Below are 19,538 nucleotides of genomic sequence, written 5' to 3'. Positions count from 1 at the left end.
TTAACATTGCTGAAAATTTCCCAAACTGTTACATTTCACTTAACACAACAATGTATTTTGAATAAATAACATGTTCTGATCTGTAAGATTCAAATTCTTTGGGCTTAGAAGAGAAAAAAAACCCCAAAATAATTTTTTAATGATGAAATCTTAGGCAAAATGAGGCTGCAGGAAAAATATATCTCAAGACAAATGACTGAGGAAAAGTATACCATGAAAAATATATTCTTTATGATTCTTTTTTTAATACTTAGGCATTACATTCCATATCAAATTTTACCAACATGCTATTCTATAAATTCATATTTATTTTATACCATAATTTGATTATTTCTGTTCCATGCTAAAAAGCCCACTCTTCCATTTAACTTTGAGCATACAGAACCTGGAATATAAAAAATTTAACTCAATGTTGTCAAACTCTTCTAACATATACGAGAACCATTACAGAAATGTCTAGTGGTCAATGTTCTTAAGTTAATGAGCAAAAGAAAAGCCCCAATACATTCACATTTTCACTTAACAGTGGCTCATCACTAAATTCATCAGAAATAAACCTACTTGCCTCTGCACAATATAGGGAAATTTTGCCAAATGCCTACTTAAGAGCTAGATCAACTTTGAAGAAAATTGTACGAAAACGTAAGTTGTTAACAAAAATTTAATATTAGAATTACTCAGTTATTGTTAATATAGGAAAGAAAACATGTCTTAAAACACCCACAAGAACTTTTATTTTAATAAATAACAGTGGACTTACCAAAGGGTAGGGATTTTAATGTGTCAAGTTTTATGGATATTGGTAATAAACCTTAAGGAGGTGAAACCAACTATTCAATATAACCCATTAGGCCCTAAAAATAAAACTATAATACTTGTTCATTTATTCAGAGTACCAGCAATTTCAGTTCATGTTAAGTGCTTCATTTTCCTGCAAATCTGATGTTGCACAGGGAATATACACATTTTCATATCACAATCTTATTAATATCGCAGGCTAATAATATTGTGAATGCAACTGGTTTATAACAAACACAAAGTCAAAAATCAATGCTACTATTTATGGCAAACAGAAACAAAAGTCAATTTGAAAGAACGTTTTTGTTTCCCGTGCTGACTTTAGTTGGACTTCAACTAAACTCTCCTGAAATTAACTTCTATCTCTAGCTATAAATCCACAGTATAAATATGGTAAATAAAGCCAAACTATAAGAGCTAACTATATACTGAATAACCAAAATAATCAATAATAATAACTAATACTGCTCTGGAGGACCAATCTAATGAAAAAAGTATCATTAGATATGGTGGGAAATACAGACAAATCTGTACAATCTAACACCTATAAACAGTAAAACCGAAACATCCAACTTCCTTATAGAAAGTGTTTCAAAGGACTCTTGCATTTTATAAACACAAGATGGGCTCACTTTGATGATACCAATTTTAAGATTTATAAAAATGTTTAAAAAAATTTTCCACAAAAGTTTATACAGTTTAAAGCTATACACCAATCTATAAATCTCAGAAAATGGGGGAAAAAAAAAACCCTTTATAAGATCACATGTATAAAACAAGAAATGAAATGTGATTTTATTTAAGGCAATACTGGGCTACTTCACAAATCACCACCTCAAATATTTACACTGCTCCACACTACTAGTTTCTATCACATTCACAAAGGATTTTTTTATAATACCAAATGTTTAAAATCTTTGATGTAAATTCTTTATTCACATTTCCATTATATATCATGGAATCATATTATCTATATCCAATTAGAAGCACAAGGAGTGGGGGGGGACTGTAGCTATAGGAAACTGCTAAAGAATCTGCTTTAATTTCACATAAATACCACCCCAAAATCCTGGGTGGCAAATTTACAAAGCAGAGCTAGGTGTTGATATAATGTGCCTGCTTTGTGAAAAGTGATTTTGAGATCATCTTGTAAATAAATGCTTTATGTAAAAATTAATGAACTATGGCAGAGTTTCTAGTTTTAGTTTAAAAAATTCTTAATTTAAAACAATAAGTTTTAAAAACTTGCTTAGTTAAAAATTAAAATTCCAAATATAAATGTGTCATTTAATAGTTTAGACTTACATACTGCTGGTGGCAGCAAATGATTTACAATAATAAATATATACAAAAAAGATATCTACAAACAAAGAGTACTGTTATACATGAGCAGTGATTGGTGAAACAAATCAATCTCACAGATAATTCATTTTAGTTCATGAAACGGACAATTGGTTGATAGAAATTTGAGTTTTAGCTCAATATTTACAATAACTTAAGTTTTGATTCTGTTCTTCAAGTCCCATAGGGATAAAGAAAGTTTTACATGACAAATGTCATGTGTGTTTTTTTGTTTTTTCCCCTCCATTTTTTGGCCAGGTTAATTCATGTCAATAACAACAAAAAAATAATGAAAAAGTTTTACAATTCTAGCATGCTTGATGGCTATTTAAAATAAAATTCTAAGTGACATATTTATAGCACATTAGTTATCAGTACTGTCCTCTCCCTGTGGCTTTGCCCATACTGATTTCTTTCATAACAGACACAGATCGATCATTTGAATGTACTTCAAGTTTTTTCAGACTGACAGTAGGTTTCATTTCCTGAAGTTGCTTTAAGACAAGCTCGGTGCAGTCTTTCAGAGTCTTGTCTAAAACAATTTTTACATTATCACTGCACTGAAGCTGTGATGGATTGGCAAACTGTACAAAGGTTTCACTTTCTTTATGAGAACATATATGATTTCCACTATTCACAGCAGTCTTGTCAATATTTTTTCTTGAATTTGAATGGGATCCTTTTTTATTTCCACTATTTGAATGCTCTTTGTCAGTATTTTTCTTCTGCTTCACTGCAGACTCCTCAAGAAACTTCAGAAATGATACTTCAAATCCCATCGGTTTAAATGAGCTCCAGTCAAAAGATGCAGGATGCTCCTCAGTGGTTTGAATTGCAACAGCAGTTTCTTCTTCTTTATGCGTATTACTTAACTCAACTGCTGGTGCTGGTTCAGCCTTTTCAACTTTCCTCTTTTTATTTTGGGAGACATTTTTTTCTTTATTACCTCTCTTCAAATTACTTCCTTTTTGTTTTTCTTGTTGGCAGGGTTTATTTTCCTGAAAATCATTATTTACGTTTGAAGAGGTATGAGCTTGGGTCTCCACACTTGTGTTATCTTCATTTATTAATTTTGTAATAAATAATTCTGTTAGTTCATCCATTTCATCTTTTTCATTTTTTTCAACTTCCTTCTGTGGAACTGTAGTTGTTCTTGCGTTATCACTGCTCTCTGATACACACGTATCAGATTCTTTCACATCATTCTTATCAACTTCTTGCTGAGAAGTTTCCTTTAATTGTGAATTGCAACACTGTTTGAAGACAATAAGAAGATTGCGGTGCTGTGATGTAAATGCTTTAGATAATTTATGACATTTATAATGTCGAATTATATTGCTTTCACTTGTAACAACTGATGTACACCCCTTTATCATACATGGATATTGGGTTACAAATTTGCTTGTACATTCAGATAAGGCATCATTTCTTGCCTTTATAGAATATACATGCTTTCCACGTTTCAGAGAATAAGGCTTATTTTCTTCAATCTGTACAATCTTTGTATTCTTGTTTTCTAAATTATTTTTTTTCCTTCGTTTGATCTTAGGCATTTTGGTTCCTTCCTTTCCAGATCTGTGTTTTGTTCCCCGATATTTAGACTTTGTCTTGTCTTGGTTTGCTTTGCTTGATATATTTTCCTGACCAGATGTTAACCTTCTTGGCCGAATCAAATGAGCTTTATGTTTATCATTATGCTTATTAAAAATGTGTCGAAGGAGATTAGACCGAGTTGCATATATACGGTCACAGCCCTCACAATCACACTTGTATATGCCATCTTCTTCAGTTTTACTCCCCCTTATCCCAATTCCATGGTCTGCCTCAAGATGAACAACATAGTTCAAATATGTGGTAAAGGAAGATTTACACTCTAACTGGTCACACGGAAATTTCCCAACATCCACGGAAGCAGTCATACTTTCAATTTCCTCAGGAGTCATTTCGTGAAGTTTCATATAGTGTTGTATTAAGCCAGTAATAGCTTGGAAAATTCTAGAACAGTCACTCACCTGACATCGAAATTCTTTCACCGTTTGTTTAGTTTCAATTTCTTCACTTTCTTTACCAGTTTCGCTTTCCTCTTCAACCTCTGCAGAAAATGCAGGTAGATCTGATTTGTGTACAGCCTGGTAATGCAGAATTAAGTTTTGCTGTATTGTAAAGGCAGCAAAGCAACCCTGATGAACACATCGGTAAGGTCTGTAAGGACTGTATCTTGTTGGAAACTCAAGGGATTGGGAAACTGGCTTCTTGCGTTTTTTCTCCTCCTTTTCTTTTTTATGTCTCCTGATTTTCCGTCCTTTGGTTTGTATGTTTGTGAGGGAATTTGTATTACACTGTTCTGAAATAACTGTGCTCACTTGTGGAGAACTTTCTGTTTTTTCAGAACTTTTTTTTTCTAGTTGATTTTCTGGAATCACTGCTATATTACTGAAGGCATTTTCCTTCATTGCTCCCAATTCCATAGCAGACTGAAATTCCCTTTTATTTTCCTCTATCATAGCTAGCTGTCTTTTTACTTGTGTTATTCGTGAGACTGACAAACTTTCATTCTGAGATTTTCTCCCATAAGGTCTTTTTATTTTTAACTTTACCATTTCCTCTGTTGTAAAATGATGTACCAACTGACAGTGCGCCCGGAGGTTAGAATTTCTTGTAAAAGTTTTTGTGCAGGTAGGTACTACACATTTAAATGGAGCAAATTTCAACTGATTCTTCTTAATTTCAAGTATCATCTCTGGAGTGTACTGATGAATTTTACCATAGTGCTTAAACAGTGCATCCTTTGTCATAGCACTGTAATTACAGCCTTGGTTTTGACACACAAAGGGTTTATTAACTTTGTCAATAAACTGAATATTTATCATTTCAGAAACTGGCTGAACAACTGTAACATTTGGAATTGCTTTAACAGGAACAGGAGTCAGTGTCACTGATGTATTTGTTAGTACACATTGGGATGCTGGAGTGGATAGGTCATTTTCTAATTTTAATTTCTGTAAGCCTTCTAAAATTTCCTGTATTTGATCCTCCTTATGGAATACTTCAGACTGAGGAATGTTACTTTTTGTCGGCACAACACCTACGAAGGAGGAAAACTGAGAAGAGTCAGGTAATTTGTTATTTTGTACAGTGTTTACTGAAGGAAGTTGAATGTTATAATTTATTTGAGCATTCTGTGATGTTTCACCAACACCCTGAGATCCACTTTTTACCTCAAGTATTTGAGAATTCATAGCACTTTTAATAATTTCAAGAGTCTTTTCAAAGTTTTGTATAACATTGTCTTCAGTAATCTGCAAATCAGAACTTATTGAAGTTGTGCATGAATTCAAAGCCATCATTTGGGAATCACCATTTTCAGTTTTTAATGGTAAAGGGGCTAACACTGTATGAGACTCAAGATTGGTTTTAAAGTTTTCTTTCACATCAGTCAGAAATAACTGATTGTCCACATTACTTAATTTCTGTGTTAGATTTTCCACCAAAGCCTGAGGTTCACAATTTGGAATTACATTTGAGTGAAGGTTAGCTGGTATCTCAATACTCTTTGCTATAAGTCCCATTGCTGTTAAGTCACTAGTTACCAAGTTTTGGGAAGCATTAGGTGCAATTAGTGGAGGAGTAACTTTCTTTCTTCTCTTAGAAGCACTGTTTCCCTTTTTATTTAAATGACTGGACCTTGTGTTCTGAGGACCACTTATAACTGAAACACGTGAACTGTTACTGGTAAAATTTTGTGATGGCCCACTAGAATTAGGGAATGTACTAGAGCACAAACCATTTTCAACAGTCTTCAGTAGTAAGTCATTTGTTGGAAAAATGGGCAAATTGCTGCATTCCTCAATGGAGGGAGTTTTGGAGTTTGGTGTTCTATTCTGGCTTGTCAGCAGGGAGTTTGGGTGGCACACAGTCTGCAACAGGGTTGGTGGCACTGCTGGATTTGGTATCACTGTAGCATTTACTTGTGCTGCATCTGAGACACAACCTGTTGGAGCTTGAGAAAGCATTTCAGCACCCTCAAATGTACTGGGAATCCCAGCAGTTTCCAAAGCCTGTTTAATAATTTCACTTCCTTCTTGGCTAACACTTGTATTGAAGTTAGTCACACCAGTCCTAGGAAATGTATTTGGTAAAAATGTTGAAGAGCGATTTTCAGCAGCAAGAAGTTGCAGGAATGATGGATCTTTAAAACATGTTTCTGGATTGAAGGTAGACTGTGGTGGCTGCTGCAAATTTATTGCATTTGTGGAGAGAATCATGCTGGCAAGAAGAGAAGGCTGTCCATTACTCTGCAGAAGTTCTTGAGCAATTTCTGCTCCATCCAGAGGTTTACAATAAGATCGCTTAGACAAGTGTCCACCCAGCGATCTGGGATTGGTAAAAGCCCTATAACACCTGCTACAGATAAATTTCCCATCTCTGATAATTGCAGGCCACTTAGCCCTTTTGTTGTGCTTGGGTTTTCTTTCCTTCCCATTTGGGCCTCGCCCACGGTCTTTTTTAACTTTCTCAGGAGCAGATTGTTGCGTACTGGTGCTGCTAAAGTCATTTGCAACATTTACTTGTGAGGGAAAAACTGCATTTTCAACATTACCTCCTTTTAGAAAGGAGGAATTAGTGTTTCCTTCAATCTGTGAGGAAAAATGACTTGTATTGTTTTCCAGTTGGGAAAAAACAGAATTAGTTCCACTATCTGCTGGTGAAGGGAAGAGAGACATTGAACTACTTTCTGCAGGTAAAGGAAGGAAAGGATCTGAGCCACTGTCAATATTCAAAGGCAAAACTGTTTTGGTTAGATCTTCCATTTGTGCTGGTAAGGTAGTATTAGACAAATTTTCCATCTGGGAACATAACATACTACCACCCTGTTCATTTTTATCCTGAGAAGGTAAATTTGGATTTATGACACTTTCTACTGAGGGTAACAATGGAGTTGATACACTGGCCAACTGAGCTGGAAAAATGGAAGATGAGACGTGCTGCAACTGATCTGAACAAGTAGAATTTCCATTGGCTTTGGTTTGTGGTGTAAAAAATGCATTGTTAGAGCTGCTCACCTGTGATGGCAAAAAATAAACAAACTTTCCATTATTTGGTACATTTAAGTTGTTAGATTTCTGGCCTTTTTTACTTTTGCATTGCATTTTAAATGCAGCATACTGGTCAGGGTGTGCTGTCTTCATGTGCTTCCCAATACTCTGTGAAGAATTATAGGTTCGAGTACATCCCTCAACCTGGCAACTGAACTTCTGAACTGGCGCTTTTGGAGGCACTGATGGAGTTCCTAAAGAACTACTTAGATTGGGCTGTGGTGGAACAAATGTGATACTTTCTAATGTCTTAAGGGGTAAATTATAAAGATTGGCTGATGTTTTAACATTACCTCCACATTCAAACTTGGATGTTGGCAAACTGTTTTGAAATCCTGTCTGATTTTGCACAGAAAAGGTCATCAAGTTGTTCACTTGTCTTTCTAAGTTTTGTGGGGTAAGGTCACCTATTTTGAGGGTTTCTGAGTTTACTAAAGAATTCTGAGTAATCTGGGCTTCATTAAAGCAATCCTGCTCTTTTCTCTCCTGGAAACTTGGATGACACAAATCATTACAAGTATCTTCAACTACTGTGTGTATGTTTGTGACCAGTGATTCTCCAGTATCTTCCACAGTTGAGTTTTCATGCTTTCCAAAGTTATCCTCAATTCCCTGATTGAGGGACACCTTAATGGACACAGCCACTTCACTGGCCTGTAGCAGAGGAGTAGTAGCAGTATTTTCCAAACCATTTGACAATGGTTCATCAGCTTGCCTGAGCTCAGAAGCAGAAATATGGTCTTGTTTGGCCACAGCTGATTCTGCATTGCTTTTATCCCAAGCATCACTTCTATCTGTTGATAACGTACTTTCAACGTTATCTTGTGAGGGAAGCATAGAGCTTTCTTTCTCAGTGGTCCCTTCTGAGTTCTGATTCATTTTGGAAAGCTGAACAGAAGCTCCAGAAGAATTAAGTTGGTCTTCTGGAGGCAGTGCTTTTTCAGGAGTGCTATGATCATCCAGATGCTTTTCTAGCTCACTCTGAGAACGATATACTTTACCACAACCTGTGAACTTACAAGTATAGGTATTATAATGCTGTGCTTCATGATCATATAGTAAATAAGCTTCTGAAAAAATTCTGCCACATTTAGGAAACATACACTTCGCTCTAAAAACTTGATGTTCCTTTCGGTGGGTTAAGAGCTCTGCATAACTATTAAAACCAGCCTTACATTTCATCTGTATACAGATATATGGTTTACTGCCACAGTGCATTTGTAAGTGATCATTGAGATGAGTAACACTTACAAAATGACGTCTACAGTACTGGCAAATAACTTTTTTGCTTTGCATTTCAAGAAAGCGCTTGGCATCTTCATTATCCTTATGCCCTTTTACATGAGCAATTAGATTTTTAAAGTACTTAAAGCCCTTTTTACAAAAAGTTACAGGGCAATTAAATTCATTGACAGGTACTGGTTTCTGGACTGGGATGACTTCTGGCTCATAAGACTTGTCTTTGTCATCATTTTCATCATCTGATCCATCATTGTCATTAAATACTATAAAGTCTGTTGAATAAAGACTATTCTTTTTTATAGGCCGCTGTTCCTGCTTGGTCACAGCATTAATCTTCTGATTATCATTGGTAGTTGTGATCTTAGGCGGCCTTCCCAATCTTCTTAATGGTTTCATAGCTGCTAGTCTCTCTTTACTAGATTGTTTAACATGCAATGTGACATGAGGGACAAAAGTTTCTTTAGAATTAAAGTTCTTTGCACATATAGGACAACTGTAAATCCCATCTTTGTAATGTTTTTGAGCATGTCGTACTATTCTATGACCAAGAAATTCTTTGTCACATAGCACACAATACTGCATGTAGGCTTGCCAATTCCGAAACCTAGCAGATATAAATCCTCTCTCTCTTAATTGCTTTATCTCTCTCTTCTTCTGCTTTTCATCACAAAGGAGGCCAGAATTAGCACCAACTCCACCAGAAAGTCCATTCACAGAAGTTTCTTTTGTCTCTTCCTGGTAGTCTACTACTTTCTCATAAACTTCACTGTCATTTAGTTCATCAATTGAAGATACAATGGATGCTTCTTCCCCCATTAATGCAAGACATTGTCGTTTTAAGGTTTTCCAGTCCCAGAATTCTGGATCAAAGGGCCACTGAGTCTTTAACACAAGTAAGAGCTCACAGCGTAGAGAATTTGGTATTGGAAGATTCTCTTCATCATATTTCTGGTCTGGCTGGTTATATAACATTTCCACAGCATAATATGCATCTACTGTAGGCTCAATAAGAAATTCGCTCAGTTGACAAGCACGTTTAACTTCCAGATCATCAGGCAACAAACAAGAAATGGTCTTGCAAATAGATATTTTCACTTCAGTATTTTCTGTAGATTCCAAGCGAAGAGCTTTTACACATAGTTCTATACAGGTAGCAAGTCCAGCACCTTCAGTCTGTGAAAAAACAAATAGGAAATATTAACTTAATCTACACTAATCAACACAGATTTGTGAATTTAGTAATTTAAAATCGAGGTTTGCTTTTCTCAAATTTTGCAATAGCCAATGCAAGAAAAGATGCTCCTTATAAAGCACTGCACCATAGCCTGGATTGGTGATGGTGTGTGTGTGTAAAATGAACTGCACAAAATAGCAGAAAAAGCATAAGCATTGACAGCCTAAATTATCTAATAGCTAGGCAAACTGGAAAGTTATTTAACTTCTCTGACCTTTCATATCCCACTTATAAAATAGAGATAAAAAAAGCACAAACTTTGTAAAATTGCTGTGAGCATTAATGGATATTATGTATCTAAAGCAGTTGATATAGTTTGGTATAATGCCTGGCACATAGTGATTAATAACTGCCATTAATTTTATCAAAAATCTCATTTCCTAACTTTGCATTTGCAACCCTTCTGAAACAAAACCCTCTTAAGCCAATTACAAAATGATAATGTCCTCATATTTCCTGAGTAATAAAACAAGGTTTTCACTTTTAACAGAATAAAGTTATTTGATCCTTCATAGTGGAGATTCCAGTTCTATCACAAAATTGAATGTCAAATTACCTACCTCATGGCCAGATCAGCTTAAGAATTAGGAGTACAAGGAGACATAACAAACTTTTCCCCTTTTGAATTAGCATCTTGCACTATTATAAGACTAGGACTAGAGGCCTGGTGCATGGATTCCTGCACAGGTGGGGTCCCTCGGCCTGGCCTGTGGGGATTGGGCCAAAATCGGCTCTCTGACATCCCCTGAGGGGTCCCAGATTGCGAAGGGCAGTTCTTGGGTGACACACCCTGGAATTGGGCTCCCTCCTCTCTGGTTCCAGGGTACATCACCCAAGAACTGCAGCTGCCAAGTCACCACAGCTCTGCAGCTTCTGTGTTGAGTGTCTGCCCCCTGGTGGTCAATGTGCGTCATAGCTACTGGTCGGAATGTCTGCCCCCTGGTGGTCATTGCATGTCAAAGCTACCATTCGGATGTTCAGACAGTTGCTTAGGCTTTCATATATATAGATAGCAGTAATGAATGTAAGAGTCATTTGAAAGATACATGAAGATAAAATGGGTTTAAAAGGGATATATATATGAAAAACAAGCCAGCCAAAATATGTGGCCACATTTATGAGAATGAAATATGTGTTGTATAAGATGAAAAGGCAAGAAAGAAAATAAGTCAAAATAGCTGACAGTATCTGTATTTTCACAGATTAAGAAGAAAATTAAATATTTTAATAAACAGAAGCTTAGATTTGTGAGACAAAAATAAGAGTGAGGGAAGGAGGCTGGTATACTGAACTGGACTTAATTTCAAGAAAAGGAAGGGCACAAAGACAAAGAAGAAAACCAAGGGAAAAAAAACGGACAATACAAGAACATAAAACCCATTTTTATAAGTGATAGTGAAGAAAGGACAATTGGGAAAGAGGTGGAACCATATGGCTGTCTCTGGCTTTCACATAAAATTGAATCATTATTTTATACTATTTTGAGATAGATTTGAGCCAGAAAATTTTTGCATAATTGTTACCTTAGGGGCTACTCATAATAGTAGACAATTAGGCCACTCCTATGTTATCATAGGGTGGGTGGGGGGAGATGAGGTCAGTTTGCCTGGAATTGTAGGCTCTTTGGGTAGAGGGAAAGGTAAAACGATGAAGCTAGATGAGATGACACATAGGTTAGATTGTGAAAGCGCTTTTGTATACCATGCTTAATTATTTTTAATTTTAAAATGCATAGGTAACCATTTAAGAATTTTGAAGCAGGATAAGACATAATGCTGTGGAAGGCTAGGGAAGGATTACAGGGATGTACGTGGGGAACTGATATCAGCATGTAAGCCTTGGGTAGCTTTGAGTCAAGGAGACTAGCCAGCCAGAGGAAAGGAACAGAAAAGAGTGGGATTACAAATATAAAACCTTGCATTTTGTTTTAGAAGCTTGCCTGCTGCTATACCAGTGCCAGGAAGAGCCATTTGTCTCTATTCCTCCTTTGAATTGGTATCACTTAGCTTTCTGTTCTATAAGTCATAATTAAGCTGGTGCTATCATTACTTTTATCAAATGAGGTTATTAAGTACATTTTTTTTTCTTTTCTTTTTTTTTTTTTTTTTTTTACAGAGAGGAAGGGAGAGGGATAGAAAGCTAGAAACATCGATGAGAGAGAAACATCGATCAGCTGCCTCCTGCACACCCCCTACTGGGGATGTGCCCGCAACCAAGGTACATGCCCTTGACCGGAATCGAACCTGGGACCTTTCAGTCCGCAGGCCGACGCTCTATCCACTGAGCCAAACCGGTTTTGGCTAAGTACATTTTTATGAACGAATTATTTAATTACAGGTACTTATGGAAAACTGTGATTTCAAACTCAACTTTAAAAACACTTCTTATATTATCAGTTTATGATATGAATATTACTTATAAACTTAATTTTTAATTACACACAGAAAGTTGAATACGCAGAAGAATAAAAATTTTGGTAGTTTATTGTTTTGTTGGTGTTAAGATTTCAACTTTATAACGAAGTTGTTTTGTGTGTATATGTGTTGTTTTTTTGTTAATCCTCTCCCGAGGGTATTTTTCCCATTGATTTTTAAAAAATATATATTTTTTATTGTTGGATCCCAAATCTGTGTGGGGGCAGACTAATGGTTATAACTTCTTAGAGGAAACATTTTGTCCTCTGCCTCACAGCACAGTTGGACATGCATAAGGTTCCCTATCATCCATCTGTGTTAGTAATATTTTTCTAACTTACTTTTCAATTAATTTTTAGAACTTCACAGGTTGGCAGAGGAGGAGAGGGAGACATAAAGCTTAGCTCTAACTCTCCAACGTGACAGAGCCAAGATCTTATCTCCTATCTCCATATTGCTCTTCTGTCCCCATGTAAATATTAAAACTCAAACCCCTTATCTCAATATCCACCAGGAAGGAGAGATCCACCATCAGCTCAAGCTCTCTGCTCCACTTTACAGGTTCCTCTTCATTTTGAGCCTGGGGAATCTCCCTAATCCTTGCAATCTCAGCTATTATACATTAAAAAAAAAAAATTGTTTTACTTTAGCAAGTATTTCTGGGTGTTCTGTAGAAGTATTTTTTGTAGAAGATCGTGTGATCTGCCAGATGGCTGGCAAAGCCATTCGTATATTTCTCTTTATATTCTCTACATTTCTATAGTGGTAAATTATCAAAATAGAATGATACCTATGAGTGAAAATTATAGAATGGTAAACTACAAATATTAAACATATTACTTTTCTACAGGCTAAGAGCAAACTCCTGGCTCTCGCTTGCATTTTTAAGTTTCTCTGCATCAAATGTTTTAAAGGACTATAAAAAAAATCAATGTTCAAAAGCATTAAATTAAATTAAAATCAGTGGAAAATGTGCCAAAATAAGACTCTTATTAAAAAGATAATTTATGTATTTTGAATTAAGAAAAGATACCTTGATTATTCTTACCTCTGAATTAATAACTTTAATCAGGAAGAAAATGTGATATACTGTCTTGGTTAACAAAGAAAGTTGACGACATCTTTCCAGGTACACGTGTACAGATGGTTCTACTCTCTGCTGTAATTTACTCCAAAAGAGAGTGAGTTCCCTAAAAATGTATAAAAATAAGTTGGAGCAGAAAGGTAATAAACATGGACTATGACAGTGCAGTCATTACATTTGAAATTAAAACTGATTTTATATTTGAATTCTACAGGTATAATTAAGCTTAAAAGCAACAACAACAAAAAAATCCTCAATTTTCTAAGACTAAATAAAATCAGGATATAATTTACCATTTTATTACTATTTTTCAATCTCAGAGAGAAAAGCACTGCCTTTTTCTAGGAAAGTACCTGACATTTAAATAATTTAAATAAATGGTAACTTTGAGGTAGATCTGAATTTTAATAAGAAACACAAAATGAGTGTGTACATATCTATCTATCCATCCATCCATCCATCCATCCATCCATCCATCCATCCAATCCATGTGTATGTACCCTAATAGGCAAATAATCCTAATAAGAGTAATATGCAAATCAACCACCACTCCACTATACCCACAAGCCACGCCCACCAGCCAATCAGGAGCGAGTATGCAAATTAACCCAACCAAGATGGATGCGGCCACAAAGTGGAGCAGGAGGCTTGGGTTTCCCCGACAATGGAGGAAGCCAAGCTTTCTGCACACCCTGGCCTGCCTTGGCCTCCGCTGAAGGCTACAAAGTTTCAATTATAGAAGATAAATAAATCCCAACAAAAATGGCTGCGGCCACGGAGCAAGCAGGAGGCATGGCTCCGCTCAAGGCTACAAAGTTTCAATTAGAGAAGATAAATAAATCCCAGATACCAGGGCCTCCACTTGGGTCCCCAGGGGGGCGTGGCCGGCCTGCAAACCACCCCACGCCCCAAGGGAACCCCCACCCTGATCTGGGACACCCTTCAGGGTAAACCAGCTGGCCCCCACCCGTGCACCAGGCCTCTATCCTATCTAATAAAAGAGTAATGTGCAAATTAACCATCACTCCAACACACAAGATGGCTGCCCCCATGTGGTCAAAGATGGTTGCCCCCATGTGGTCAAAATGGCTGCCCCCATGTGGACATAAGATGGCCACCACAAGATGGCCAGCAGGGAGGGCAGTTGTGAGGGACCAGGTCTGCAAGGGAGGGCAGTTGTGGGTGATCAGGCCAGCAGGGGAGGGCAGTTGTGAGGGACCAGGCCTACAAGGGAGGGCAGTTGGGGGTGATCAAGCCTGCAGGGGAGGGCAGTTAGGGGTGACCAGGCCGGCAGAGGAGGGAAGTTGGGGGTGACCAGGCCAGCAGAGGAGGGAAGTTGGGGGTGACCGGGCCTGCAGGAAAGGGCAGTTGAGGGGGACCCAGGCCTGCAGGGAGAGCAGTTGGGGGGGACCAAGCCTGGAGGGGAGGTCAGTTAGGGGTGACCAGGCCTGCAGGGGAGGGCAGTTAGGTGCAAACAGGCTGGCAGGGGAGCAGTTAGGCATCAATCAGGCTGTCAGGGGAGTGGTTAGGGGGTAATCAGGCTGGCAGGCAGAAGTGGTTAGGGGTAATCAGGAAGGCAGGCAGGTGAGCAGTTGGGAGCCAGCAGTCCTGGATCGTGAGAGGGCAGTCGGACATCCCTTGAGGGGTCCCCGATTGGAGAGGGTGCAGGCTGGGCTGAGGGACAACCCCCCTCCGTGCACGAATTTCGTGCACCGGGCCTCTAGTATATAATAAAACCCTAATATGCAAATCGACTGAAGGGCGGAACGACTGGTCGCTATGACATGCAATGACCACCAGGGGGCAGACGCTCAATGCAGGAGCTGCCCCCTGGTGGTCAGTGCGCTCCCACAGGGAGAGCACCACTCAGCCAGAAGCTGGGCTCATAGCTGGAGAGCACAGCCTAAGCCGTCAGTTGGACATCCCCCAAGGGCTCCCGGACTGCGAGAGGGCACAGGCCAGGCTGAGGGACTCCCACCCCCAAGTGCATGATTTTCATGCACTGGGCCTCTAGTGTGTGTGTGTGTGTGTGTGTGTGTGTGTGTGTGTGTGTGTGTAATGCACCGATGGTAGAATGGTTTTTAAAAGGCATTTAATTTTTATCTTTTACCTTAAATTTAAATTTGACCCATTTAATTGGTCAATTAAATTTCAAATTTCAAATAAATTATCATTAGATAAATGTTAAGAATCTAGCCATGACTGGTTTGGCTCAGTGGATAGAGCACCAGCCTGCGGACTGATAGGTCCTGGGTTCGATTCTAGTCAAGGGCATGTACCTTGGTTGTGGGCACATCCCCAGTAGGGGGTATGCAGGAGGCAGCTGATCGATGTTTCTCTCTCATCGATATTTCTGACTCTCTATCCCTCTCCCTTCCTCTCTGTAAAAAATCAATAAAAATATATATTAAAAAAAAAAAAAGAATCTATGACACAGAACCTGGAAGTAATTAACTATACTGTGTCACAGCAGTGAAAAAATAATAGAAATTTTAAAAAATGAACTGTGAAATATTCAAATGCAATAACAATGTATTTTTCATAGAAAATAATCTTACTGAAGTTGTGAATTTTTCTCCCTTTTACCTATCATCCTATTTTTCTTCTCTCCTCCATGGTTAACTTCCACAAAAATCTTCTTTCACCAAGTATTTGCCTCAATACAGGCCCTCCTATTAGCATTTCCTCAGTTTCCACTCCTAGGAACTATGATCTTTTACCACCCACTTGAATAACTTGCTCATTTCTGGATTTTAAACTATATATTGAGGACTTCAAAATCTGTCTCTCCAGTCTTTAACACTTTCACCTATTTCTTTATAAGACTTCTCCACTTTGATCTCTTCTGAAACCTGAAACTTAATATATGAAAAAGATGACTAACATTCTTTACAGTTCACCATCTTTCTAACTTAATGCATCATTATCACTGACCCTATCAGCCTCTGCTTTTTACTATCCCCAAGACTGTTACCTTATGTTTCTTTCACTATATCCTACATCTATAAGGAAGCCTTCATAGCCTCCCAGCTGGAATATTATACTGCTATTCATTCTCCCCAACTCTGCCCTCACTGTTCAGCTTCCAAGCCACTCTCAACTGCTTGTCTTAAAAAGTGTTTCTAAACAAAAACTTCTGTATTGTCCTACTTCTATTAGGTCTTATAATAAGACTGCTTTCGCTTTTCATATATAACCTTAGACAATTTAGAAAACCAATATAATACATTAATTTATTAGTCATCACTGATACTTGTTATATAGAAAATCTACTTGTCTTCAATAAATACATGTTATTTATTCTCTTCAGAATCTTTCTACCTGACTTTTAATTTTCTCTATATTGCATATATAATTTTCCCTTCATAACAAAGCTCAATTGCTCAGAAAACCTTTATAATTATGCATTATGAATCTTTGATTACACAACCATTTATTTTTAGCTTGCCTGCTCTATACTTATTTGTATGCCATGTGTCGCTTGGTACACATTTGTAAATGTCAGAATTCTATAAAATTAAATTTTCTTTTTTATTCCCGTAATACCAAAACAATAATAAAGATTATCAATGCTGTTAACTGACCAGATAAATGGTCAATTTTAGCACTATTTTACGATAGCTGATCATAAAAGTTTTTTTGAGTTAACTGAAGTTAACCTTTTGCACTCGGATGTCGAGTGGGACTCGACACGGTTAGCATTAGAATAAAGGAATCGAGAAAAAAGCAAGCGAGTGCAAAGGGTTAAACTTTCTGTTAGCTATATCTTTCCGTCCCCCACTCCCAAGGACTAAATATAACAGCCTTTGCCCACTTGAAAATGTACCATATATAAAAAAATGTGCATTGAAGAAGTCAGTGATGTATAATGAACTCTCATAGAAAAAAAAAAAAAAAAGAACTGTTAGTCATTTATGTAATTTTCACAACCTATTCCATACATAAATGATTAGTCATTTATGTATTAGTCATTTATGTATTCCATATGTATTATTCCATACATAAATGACTAACAGTTTCATAGAGTTAAAAGTGTGCAATATGCAGAAGAAAAAAATAGACACATTCAATCATAGGTTGTATAAATGTGAGGAATTATTGTGACATTAGACAAAATAAACCTTTCTTTCATTTTTCAACATTAAAAATTTTCTCATCAATATGAATCATTATGTGATCATTACTGGCATATTAAGGAGTTGTGTGGTCCTTAATACAAAAAGTTTTTGAAGTTATAGTATGAACTACTTGATAATCAGTTTAAACAGCATATAATATCTGAAAATACGCTTTTTGTCTTAATAAGACTTAAAAAGATTTAAAAAAATATGCTCTTAAGTTATCTGAATTTTCACAACCTATCTTGTATTCCTACTTAACAAACTTTTCTTTACAAAAGAAAAGCAACTCACCAAGCACAATACATTTCTCCTTGTTGGAGCTGACGTGACAAAAATGCAGTACATAAAACAAGAGCACTTTTTTCATCACCCTCAGATTCTAAGTTACAGATCATTTCTAGTGCATCTTTGCAATCAACTTCTGAAATCTATAGAAAAAGGACATAGAAATATGCCATAAGATGGTATTATATTAAGATATATAGTAATATACTTGCAAATTTTCATTAAATATTTACAGATCATTTTCATCAGTAAAACCACATTAACTCAACCACTATCAACTCATAATTTGTCATAATTAGGCTAGAGTTTACAGAAATAATCTTTCTTTAAGCCAGAAAACCAACTATTTTCAAGAACTTTACAAGCATGCATTTATATATAAATAACTAATGCTAATTATAAGCACCCTCTCTACCCATTAAATCACATTTATGATACTGAAAAAGCTGCAGTATTTGTATTTCCCCCCTTTTATCCAATAATTTAAAAAGCATTAGAATTAGCAAAAATATACAGAAAAGTCTACTGGATATAGACTAATAAAAAAAAGTGTCTATTCACCTGAGGGAATAAAGTATAAGACATTTTATATAGATGTAACACTTTTAAATTAAGCTCACCTCAGTTTTCTATAAATCTCCAGTATTTTTCTTTTCATATACAATTGTTCCATCTCAAAGCTTGCCAACAGTCATGCATGCAAAGGTATAATACCTAGATGATGGCAACTTGCTTCATTTAATTATGCACTTACATCTGTTGCTTCTTAAAAAATTAAAATTTACTACCTCATTACAATGATTTACTACATAAAACAAACAAAATTTACCTATAATTTCCACAAGCATTTGCTCTAAGACAAGGATGTAACAAATAGCAAACAATGACAAATCACTGGTGTTCCACAGAAGAGAAAGACTAATTCCAACATGCACAACTTAACTGAAGATAAATACAGACCATTAGCACCTATGTACTACAGAGGTAACCATGTCCCTCCTTAGTAGATCTCTCTCCCATTCAACTTTTAAATATACGTGTGTGTGTGTGTGTGTGTGTGTGTGTGTGTGTGTGTGTGTGTGTGTTGTAAGTGTAAAATGTAATGCATTTAGGATTGAAAAAGTGTCTAATTGGAGATGAGGGTATCTTGAAGTTGACCTTTGATAATGAGGATAAAGGTTAGATTCAGAGGTTCCACTTTATATATTAAATTGGGCTAGAAAACACTAAGACAAGAAAAAACCCAATTCCTTGTCTGTGTTTAACAATAATCTTAAAGTAAGTATGAAGTTAATGGCAGAGTTAAGACTGAAGCCTAAGTGCTGGAACTCCTAGATGCAGTGTTCTTTCCATTGCTCCTCTGTCTGCCTCTTTCTTACAAAGTTACCCCACTTAAACAAACAAACAAACAAAAAGGGCTGAACAATATATACATATATACATATACACACATGTATATACTTATACAATGAATATTTTCAAATACCTACAATATTAAATGCATTGTCAGATATTATATACATTACTTTTAATCACAATTTTCCCACTATGTTGATATTAACATTTTATGTATAATGAATGTGAGGTTCAAATAAATTATGTAATTTACCCAAGTTACCACAGTTAGTTAAGTGGTAAAAGCACAAATCAAGTTATGTATGTCTGACTGACATCAAAGATCTACTCTCTTTTTATTTATCACAGTATCTTTTTATTAAAAGCTGTATTAACTTTAAACAATTACCCTGGCAAACACATGCAGACAAATGTTAGGAAATCAACCCATGAGCTGTTGTGTGTGTGTGTGTGTGTGTGTGTGTGTGTGTTTACTTTTTTCATAAGATGGTGATAACAACAATAACAGACACTATTCATTTACTAATGCCAGCTTCTTAAACAGCATTGCTAGTCAGCACAGTAGTT

The 19,538-nt window shown here is 36.4% G+C and overlaps 1 protein-coding gene across 1 annotated transcript in view; it reads right to left on the bottom strand.

The window, feature by feature from the left end:
• Positions 1-209: 209 nt before the first annotated feature.
• Positions 210-19,538, bottom strand: part of ZNF292 (zinc finger protein 292) — a 76,306-nt gene continuing 56,977 nt past the window's right edge. The window contains exons 6-8 of the mRNA XM_008146583.3: positions 17,622-17,758; positions 13,174-13,315; positions 210-9,650 (exon numbers count right to left, since the gene is read on the bottom strand). Coding sequence (XP_008144805.2) covers positions 2,511-9,650; positions 13,174-13,315; positions 17,622-17,758 — 7,419 coding nt within the window. The 3' untranslated portion in view covers positions 210-2,510. The remainder of the gene's footprint in view (positions 9,651-13,173; positions 13,316-17,621; positions 17,759-19,538) is intronic.

Source organism: Eptesicus fuscus, chromosome 10, assembly GCF_027574615.1.
Source record: "Eptesicus fuscus isolate TK198812 chromosome 10, DD_ASM_mEF_20220401, whole genome shotgun sequence".
Classification (NCBI taxonomy): Eukaryota; Metazoa; Chordata; class Mammalia; order Chiroptera; family Vespertilionidae; genus Eptesicus; species Eptesicus fuscus.
The sequence above is the reverse complement of the archived record's forward strand: the minus strand, read 5'-3'. Positions and strand labels throughout refer to the sequence as shown.